The sequence below is a fragment of the Hippocampus bargibanti genome, linkage group LG08, assembly GCF_051943395.1.
Source record: "Hippocampus bargibanti isolate YZ-2025 linkage group LG08, ASM5194339v1, whole genome shotgun sequence".
Lineage (NCBI taxonomy): Eukaryota > Metazoa > Chordata > Actinopteri > Syngnathiformes > Syngnathidae > Hippocampus > Hippocampus bargibanti.
The window spans coordinates 14247539-14257383 of NC_142741.1; the positions used below are offsets into that span (position 1 = coordinate 14247539).

Sequence of the window (9845 nt, forward strand, 5' to 3'; positions counted from 1 at the left end):
GACACTGCTGATTATTATAAAATAGCTCATAATCTACCAGTGTGTGAATGACTTCTTTTACAATGAAAAAAGTATGATGAAAATTCTGTTTAAAATATTACAAAATATTGCTCAGTTCAAGTTTAAATCGCTGATAAAAATATTTTATGCGTATCAAGAGCTAAACACGAGAAACACCCAAGAAACACTGTTGGTACTGGGTGACCCAAAGAAATGCGTACCCATGAAAATTTCAATTGTGGCTTTAATTAAAAAGCTCTTTATTTCAAATTACAACCACACATTATTCAGTTTATGGAAGACCATTCACCAGAGTTTCAGCTATTTCTGTCAATTTTTAGTGAATTTATGGCTTTCCCAAGATGTGTTCCAAATGTCCACAATTTGGTTGCAAGCAAACCTGTACTCGTCTTACAAAGTTGACAATCGGTTTTACACACTCTTCTTTCGGGGGGCGACCCAAAAAGATGTGTTGTACTGAGTCCCTCACTGAAGCAATGTCTTCTCCCGAAAACATCTTTTTGGGTCACCCTGTATATTTAGTACAGTGAGACCTCTGTTTACGAACCACTTGGCTTACGAACTTTTCGGCTTACGAACGTTACATTTATGAAAATTTTACCTTGGCAGACGAACTATTTTTCGGGATACACACAGAGATGCCACAATGAGTGATGTGTCGTTTGAGAACGAGCCCGTTCTCCTAACAAGAAAATGGTGGGCACCGAGTTTGTCCTCTATTCCCCGCCCCCAGTCTTTGGTTAAACCCACGTGATTGGTCAAGAACGCAGCAGTGGGGGATCGGGTTACAAACAGAGAGAGAGGGGGGCCGTTCTTCAAAAAACAAAATGGTGTTTCCGGTTAAAGCCACGTGATTGGTTAAGAACCCAGCAGTGGGGTGGGGGGGGTTAAACATTAAAGAGACAGACAGAGAGAGAGAGTGAGTGAGAAAACGCACACACACACGAAAGGGAGATGACAGAGTTTGAAACAACAAACAAAAGTGTGAGAGTGTGAGAATAGTGAGAAAATGGATAGAAAACAGTTCAAATATATGGGATATTTTAACTGTAACAGTTAAAATATATGGGATATTTTAACTGTTTTCTATCCATTTTCTCACTATTCTCACACTCTCACACTTTTGTTCAGGCTCCACAAATAACCCGCACAAGTCATCTGTACATTTGATGCAAAAAGCTATCAACCCAGATAAACAGATCACAATTGATGAAGAACTAGATACAATTATCACAGAGAAAGCACCTACAAGGGATCATTCCTCAAGATGGTGAAAGAAGCCAATGTCCCTCATCAAGTGTTTGATGCTGAGGAAACCGGACACTCCATTCCATCAAGCCATTAACATTCTTTAATCATAATACTATAGCACATTTATTATACATAAAATAAGGTATATTTTGTGTAGTTTTAAGGCTTAGAAAATTAGAAAGTAGAGAATTATGTTTTATGGGGACCTGGGAACGGATTATTCTCATTTTAATGGTTTCCTATAAGAAATTAATTTTCAGGATACACACTTTTCGCCTTACACACTCTGTCTGGGAACCAATTAAGTTCGTAAGCCAAGGTCCCGCTGTACTAAAATTCAATAGCCCAGTAGCAGTTGTTTTCTTTCATTGCTGTATTTACTCAGCATCTATGCATCCATCCACCCCCATTTGGGGGGGTGGGGGTTATACATTTGAGTTATACAGCCATCTTGGGATGGGAGGCAGGATGGACCTTGATCTAAATGTAGTTACATAAAATTGATGGAGGGAAAAAAATGAAGGCATGAATACTGTCAAAGGAAAATTCCGCATGGACAGTATGACCCTGTGGGTATACGTTGTGCAAGCAACTCAACACTCTATAGGCTTTTAAAGTCAGGTGCTTGCTCATGACTTTCGACAATAGTGAGCATGCAGTCTTTGTCTCTTGGCAGGTATAAATGATGCATGTTCAGACAGAGAGGTATCAGTTAAAACTCAGTTCTTTGAGAGATCCACTAGACCACCTCTATCACCATGGGCAAGGTAGGTAAAACCACCACCACCGACCAGTGAGTCCACTGCAAATTAAATAAACCCCCTCTTCCTCCTCCTCTTCCGCCAAGATCATCTTGTATGAGGAGAAGCACTTCCAGGGTCGCTCTTACGAATGCATGAGCGACTGCGCCGACATGTCCTCCTACTTGAGCCGGTGCCAGTCCTGCCGGGTGGAGAACGGCTGCTTCATGGTCTACGAGCGCACTAACTTCATGGGCAATCAGCACTTAATGAGGAGGGGCGAGTATCCCGACTACCTGAATCTGATTGGCCTGAGCAGTGGTATTAAGTCTTGCCGGATGATCACCATGGTAATTCTAAAACAAAACATTTGTTGATCATGTGAATTTTCCTGACGTTTTCTCCAATTCCTAATTTTCTTGCCATCTTCCACCAAAAAAGCACAGAGGTCAGTTCAGGATCAAGATCTTTGAGAGGGAGAACCTGAGCGGTCAGATGAATGAACTGACAGATGACTGCGAGAACATCATGGAGCGCTACGGCATGAGCGAATGCTTGTCTTGCCAAGTAATGGAGGGCAATTGGCTGCTATATGAGCAGCAAAACCTCCGGGGCAAGATGCTCTACGTGAGGCCAGGAGAGCACCGGAGTTTCAGGGAGATGGGCCTGAGCAACACTCGTTTCATGAGCATGAGACGCATCACCGATTCATGCCAATAATACATTGCTGCCCAAATAAACGCTATGAATTTCTAAATTGTTTTTGTCGCACTTTTTCATCATCAGCCAACGTGGTGTTTTGAAATGAAAACAAATTGCTGGACCGCAATTGCTTATGTTTACTTCGTTTTAGGTAATCAATAGTCGTTTTATTAATTCAAATGGTTATGGTTTCATTTACACAGACACACATCATTTAAGATTCACAAAAAATAAAATACAATAATATCTCAGCTATACAATGAAACTTTACCTTTCCATTAGATGCAGAAAAAAATTGCACATCCACTTGTTGCCAGGCAGAGTTCAGAGCATTCAAACAATTAACACAAAAAGCATCTTAGCTGCACAGGGCATGTATTACAGAACTAACTTTTGCAGAAACCTCCCTAGCATGTTCACCCCACACGAACTGTTCAAGCATAAAGTTCCTGGAAATTGTTCTCATCTGAACAGAGCACTTTCATAATAGACCAAGAATTACTAAATTAATTAATTAAAACATGAACATCAAATTAGTGAACAAATATTTTGTTAACGACTATATATGTTAACAAAATATTGTTGTCGGCCCCGCCTGCACCTGCGCAGGTGCTGGTCGTCCCGATCAGATTGGCGACCAGCGGGTAGCGACGTCAGCCCTGCCGGCAGCCTCGCAGGTGCTGGTCGTTATAATCAATGACACTTAAAAGGACACCTGGCACGATCATCCGGTGCCGATTCATTGTTTGTTTGCTGCTTGGTTGCAGCATGCATCGTGTACGTGTTTGTTTAACCTTGGCGGGCTTTTACTTTTGGTCTTCTTTTGCTACTTTGTATTTTTTCCATTCAGATCATTTTGATGTTTTACATTTTGTTCCTGCTGACTTTATTTTAATACAATTTGTCAAACAACCTCCTGCTCCCTCCTGCCTGCTTTTTGGGATCCGAACCCGCCATCACCACTTCGCAAACCGTGACAACAACAACACATCCTATATACCTCTTGCTCCTACCACATATGTGTTACATTTTTGTCTGTCCTGCATAAAACACGAGGCAACCAAAACCAAGATAGTAAGTGAGTGCAAGCATTAATCATCCCTTCAGAATTTTTGTTCAATGCTGCTGACAGCATTAATTTAGTAATTCTTGTCAAAAAGACAAGCCAAAAAAACAGATTCCAAAATAAGCCCTTAATGCAGTCATTGGGGATCTCCCTTGTTGATGTTCATTAATGTCTTTTTTTTTTTTTGGTGGGGGGAATGGGGGATTGTTTTAATTCTTTATTACTCTCCACTTCTTTCACTTGTATACATGACATTAATATGGTAAAACTATTGAAGAGTAAAATAAAGAGAACAATTTTAAGAGCATGTTGAAAGTTTACAAATTCAGTTAAATGTGAAGGGGCTTCTGGATTTTTCCTGATCTAGTTCACTTCAAACCAGTCAGCTTCCAGGCTAGCCTTGTTCAATTTTGATGTTGTGCCTTTGAATACCATAGTGCATTCACTATCATATATATTTGCAAACAAAAAGTCTCTAAGTCGATTTGTTTGGATCAAATGAATAATAAAGATATTATGTCCTGAGGCTGCTAAAGAAGCATGGCCAGCCACTGGAGGTGCAATGACATTTCTACACGGCCGTCATCGAATCCGTCCTGTGTTCTTCCATCACCGTTTAGTTCGGGGCCGCCACAAAAATGGACAAAATCCGACTTCAACGGACAGTTAGGATGGCAGAAAAAAAATCATTGGCACTGCCCTAGCCACTCTCAAGGACTTGCACACTGCAAAAATCCAAACAAGGCGCGGAAAATCCTACTGGACCCTCCGAGCCCTGCCCACCACCATTTCCAGCTACTCCCCTCAGGCAGGCGCTACCAATCCATGTGCACCAATGATGATTATACTAGTGCAGTGCGTTCTACCGGAGACAAATTACTTGTGTGTTCTCGATACTTGGCAATAAAATGATTCTGATTCTGATGTCAGCACTTTTTGGTTATTTTCCTACATTTGGGGCACCTTGTTTGGCAACACTCCCTCCCTCATATTGTAAAATGGCTATATACTGTAATAATAAAAATAAATTTTCTTTGAAGCACCTTTCAAAGCTCTCAAGGACACTTTACAGTCACAGACAAGCATAGATACAATAATAAATAAAATACAATTATAAATAGAATACAATAAATAAAATACAATTATAAATAGAAACAAGAGATACCTGATTTTAACAATTCAATGGGTAGGTTTTCACATCAGGTCTCTGATAGTGTAGCGGTACACTCGCCAGACTTGTGTGTGTGTGTTTGGCTGTGTGACATCGGATTCCACTCAATAACGATGTGGATGTGGATGTGTGCCCCGCAAGTCACCAGTTCAGGGTGTATTCCGTCTTCTACCTGATGTCAGTTGGGATAGGCTCCAGCACCCACCCGCCGACCCCCTCCGCGACCCTGTTTAGGCAGTAAGCAGTGTTAAAAATTGAAGGATGGATGGTATTCACTTTTGATCTAGTTCCTCACGACATGGTGACTAATTTTTGAGACCATATCCCGCAGATTAGCTAATAATTCTAATCCCAAACCTTTTTTTCCCTCTGGTTGGAAATGCAAAATGAAATGAACATGGAAACAGCTCAAATTTGAGAATCCTCTATCCACGTGACGGTTGATGACATCAGGGATGAGTTGAAATGGCACACTTCCCCATTGTGGAACTAGTCAAGGCTTTCTGAATGTGACCCGATTCACAGAAAAGATTAAAAATCTCAATGCTCCCCCATTTGTTTCACATGTCCACACACAGACACTCACATTCCCGCACAATCCACAAGAAAAAAAACACTTTTGTTTGTTGGCCAGTGCTTTGTATACAGATGGGTCGGACTATTGTTGTTGGTATACAAAAGGATACGCATATCTATAAATCGCCAGTTTACAGATCAGAACGTCATGCAGCGTGTTTTGCGTGAATCAGATGGCAATGCCCCACTCATGTTGGAAGCCCTCCCCCAAAAAAATTGCTCAATGTTTTGTTTTTGTGGCGGAGAACATGATTTTAAAGTCTTCCCTCGGACGCAGTTAAAGTGGAAATGGGACAAATAGCACTCAGGACTCCATTGGGCCTCTATACCGTGTTGCTGTGTCAGGGCTTCACAGACAATAGTGGCCACAGAGTCTTTGGGTTTGGTCAGGTATAAAAGACATAGTGGAGTCGTCACTAATGCAGCATCACAGGTGGAGGAAGAATCCACGGAGCAAAGGAAAACATGGGAAAGGTAAGCGCAAAAAAATCCATACTTTAAGCAATCTGTTTTCGAACTAATTTTTAAACCCAATCCTCCATTTTCCAGATCACCTTCTTTGAGGAGAGAAACTTCCAAGGGCGCTCATATGAGTGCATGAGTGATTGCTCCGACATGTCATCCTACCTTAGCAGGTGCCAGTCCTGCCGGGTTGAGAATGGCTGCTTCATGGTCTATGAGCGTCCCAACTTCCAGGGTAACCAGTACTTCATGAGAAGGGGCGACTATGCCGACTCCATGAGCATGATGGGCATGAGGGACTGCATCAGGTCTTGCCGTGCTATCCCCATGGTAGGCGAGATCATTTTCACAGATTATTATTATTATTATATTCCTTCTAATAATAATGAAAAGGGACATTAAACTGTGCAACATGTGTCCCAAAGCAGCACAGAGGCCAGTTCAGGATGAAGATCTTTGAAAGGGAGAACTTTAGAGGCCAGTCTCATGAGCTGCAGGAAGACTGCGAGAACATCATGGACCGTTTCCATCTGAATGACTGCATGTCCTGTCAGGTGATGGAAGGCCACTGGCTGTTGTTTGAGCACCCCCATTTCCGCGGCAAGATGATGTACGTGAGGCCTGGCGAATACCGTAGCTTCAGGGAAATGGGCCTGAACAGCATGAGGTTCATGAGCATGAGGCGCATCTTAGATATATAAAAGTTGTTCTGTGGCATGTTTCTCTCAAAAGAACAGAAATAAAACTTTTCTCAAACATTATGATGTCTACCTGAGAAAGCATTCTTACGCAGTATACATGTATTTTTCAGAGAGCAGAATAAGGAACACAATACATATTATATTTACTATAATAACTACCTAACTACTTAGTACTCATTACAATAAAAACACACTTTGGTGACTTTAACTTTTCAGTTCTTTGACTTTGTTGAGTGAACGCTGGCTATAATATAGTAATTATTATTATTATTACTATTATTATTATTATTATTATTATTATTATTATTATTATTATTATTATTATTATTACAATACAATACAATACAATACATATTGATTTATATAGCACTTTAACAACAGCTGAAGTTGTAACAAAGCACTTAAAATGGACAACTATCATGTACAGAAAATAAAGCAGTCACAAAGATAGTAGAAAGCACCAGGGAGTAAAACTAAGGTTGATTGACTGATAAGAGGAAAGCATGGTATGTTCATTCTTTTTGAGACACCTGTGTCATAAATGGTCACAATGCAAGCCAATTAAAATCACTGTACTTTGTTTATAATTTTGACACTTTGGTTTATGTCATAATATATACCCCCCTTTTACACTTAATGATATCATTTTAACCTACGTATCAATAGTTGCGGAGATAGTGGAGCCTATCGCAGCTCTCTTCGGGCAGTCGGCGGTGAACACCCGGCGCCGATTGCCAGTCAGTCGCAGGGAAAACACAGACAAACAACTATCCATACTCACACTCATATCAATTTAGATTGTCATCGATGTGTTTGTTGTGTGGGAGGAAACCGGTGTATTTGGAGTAAACACGCACCAGCATGGGGAAAATATGCAAACTCCACATACAAAGCTGGACCTGGAATTGAACCCTGAACCTCTACACTGTGAGGTTGATGTGCTAACCAGTAAAGACTGTTTGCCCTCAATTTATCATATGCATTTTAGGCCATATCTGATAGGCCATTTAAAAGACCAGACAATTCTGAACTATAGCAGTCATCATTCATAACCACATGGTTGTGTGACGACGCTCGAGTAAAAAAAAAGGCAGGACTCGAGCGACGGGGTTTGGCGAAAGGGAAGGACCAGAAATACACGACGTGACAGGCTTGGAAGGAGCAAGAGTCTTTACTGAAACATGTATCGAAAATAATAAACAGGGAAGAGTGGAGGAAGATAACTAAACAATAGCAGACCTGGCAGCACGGTAGTGGTAACGGCAACATCCAAAAATACTCCGACGGAGACGGTAGTGAGCGATAGGCAGATATAGACAGAAGGCACAATCAGTGAATGACAATCAGCTGTGGGAATCCAGGTGAGTGATGATTGGAGGGGCCGTCTCCCGGGAGTGGCGGAGGAGGTGACAGGAGGGGCGGGGCGCGCCCAGGATGGCAACGAGATGTGACAGGTTGGACCTATTCACATGTGAATACCATTGGGGGGGGAAGTATAAATTATAAAAAATAATATTGTTTTTTTTGCAATTTACAGTTTATTATGGTGTCACATGTCCATACAGTCAATGAAAAGAAAAAAACAGCTCACTTCTACATATGTTAATACGCTGGAATAGTTCAATTTTATAATAACCAAAACTAGGTGAGTAATACAAAAGTCAGGAAGGGCATCTGACGTAAAAGTTTGGCCAAAACAAACATGCGGATCAAACCTCTAAAGATGGATGACACTGATTTGCTGTGGCGACCCCTTGAAGGGAAAAAGAAGGGAAGAAGAAGAAAAAGAAGAAGAAGAAGAAGAAGAAGAAGAAGAAGAAGAAGAAGAAGAAGAAGAAGAAGAAGAAGAAGAAGAAGAAGAAGAAGAAGAAGAAGAAGAAGAAGAAGAAGGCTCAAATAGGACAGAGTAAAGAGAGTGATGGCATGGCACTGTGCTTGGCTTTAAACAAGTGATGTTCATATTGGTGTGATATATACTTCGTCCATCTTTCCAAAAATGCCTTTTGTTGCGATCTCAAAGCAAATGCAACTCTCTCAAAAAAAAAATTATAATTCTTTTAGCCTTAAGTATTCTTCCAAAGATTGTTGGCTAAGTTTACTTAACACCTGACAACCTCTCCTCTTTCATCTAGAACTGCTTCATGTCACAAAGAGAGTACAGAAAGTGCTCTGAGTTTTGTGTTGACATGTTATTTGTTAGTTAGCTTTTTGTTTTTTTTTAACTTTATGTTACTTCCAGGTTGAGTGAGCGCTGGCAGAAAAAATATCCTGTGACCGAAGTGTCCTTGAGAGTTTTGAAAGGCGCTTATAAATTAAATGTATTATTATTATTATTATTATTATTATTAGAAAGAAAAAATATATATATAATATTTTGTAATAAATCACAATAGAAGTGAACTATGACAGAGTGCACAAAAAGCAAAGCAACAGCAAAGAAGACTTTATTCAACTTAGTAAAACATGACATTTTACAGAAATATGTTCCTAGTTGAATATAATTGATGATTGTTAGGCACGTGTCTGAATTTTATTTTCTGAAACACTGACTGTAGAGGGTATAATAAAGAGTGACACAGACACCAGGCATCCACCGACACCTCTGGTTTTAGGGATGTGATGTGTAACCCTGCCCACCCCACTCAAAGATTTCTGGCTACACAGATGTTAAGCTCATGTCAAGCTCAGTACACTAACAAGTTAAATGGATGTAAATAAAGAAAGCATACAGCAATAAAAGGGTTTGCGTTTCAATATGACAAAATATACACGAAGAAGTCAAATTCTTTGAAAATATTAACACATAAAAAATTATGGAGAAGGTAACAATTCAACCACAGTGGATGTTTGAAACATAAATGGTTTTTTTATGTTTTGAATACTTCATTGTTGTGGAGCTCCTTTTCATTTCCAGGTTGATGTCGAGGGCATTCAATGCAGCTGCCAATGAGAATGTACAGCTACGGTATTACTGCCGACATTCCTTTTCTTTGTTTTCATGAGCTCTGCCTCCACATCCAGCACAATGAAACCAACCATTTTGTTCATTTCGAATACAAAGGGTTTTGTGTTACCTGGTCTTCAAGGGCCTATCCACAAGACCACCATGTTCGACACGTGACACGGGCCCCTGCCGCTCTCCATAGCAAGTTGCT

General features: G+C 40.4%; 2 protein-coding genes across 3 annotated transcripts; both read left to right on the forward strand.

The window, feature by feature from the left end:
• Nucleotides 1-1963: 1963 nt before the first annotated feature.
• LOC148894608 (gamma-crystallin M3-like) lies at nt 1964-2778 on the forward strand. Its single transcript, XM_089002350.1, has 3 exons — nt 1964-2039; nt 2120-2362; nt 2454-2778. The coding sequence occupies exons 1-3, from the start codon at nt 2031-2033 to the stop codon at nt 2730-2732; spliced, it is 531 nt and encodes a 176-aa protein (XP_088858476.1). The 5' UTR covers nt 1964-2030; the 3' UTR covers nt 2733-2778.
• Nucleotides 2779-5874: 3096 nt separating this feature from the next.
• Nucleotides 5875-6744, forward strand: LOC148894609 (gamma-crystallin M2-like). Of its 2 annotated transcripts, none has more exons than XM_089002351.1 (3): nt 5875-6001; nt 6077-6319; nt 6415-6744. In XM_089002351.1, exons 1-3 carry the CDS (start codon nt 5993-5995, stop codon nt 6688-6690), a joined length of 528 nt encoding a protein of 175 aa, XP_088858477.1. In that variant the 5' UTR covers nt 5875-5992; the 3' UTR covers nt 6691-6744. The 2 variants fall into 2 exon arrangements, with proteins under 2 accessions (XP_088858477.1, XP_088858478.1); XM_089002352.1 differs by having other exon boundaries at nt 6418-6744.
• Nucleotides 6745-9845: the final 3101 nt, after the last annotated feature.

Bases quoted from the DNA above. Each gene is read 5' to 3' on its own strand.
- LOC148894608 (XM_089002350.1), top strand. The intron at 2,363-2,453 runs GTAATTCTAAAA...CCACCAAAAAAG, and splicing joins CTTGCCGGATGATCACCATG to CACAGAGGTCAGTTCAGGAT.
- LOC148894609 (XM_089002351.1), top strand. The intron at 6,320-6,414 runs GTAGGCGAGATC...TGTGTCCCAAAG, and splicing joins CTTGCCGTGCTATCCCCATG to CAGCACAGAGGCCAGTTCAG.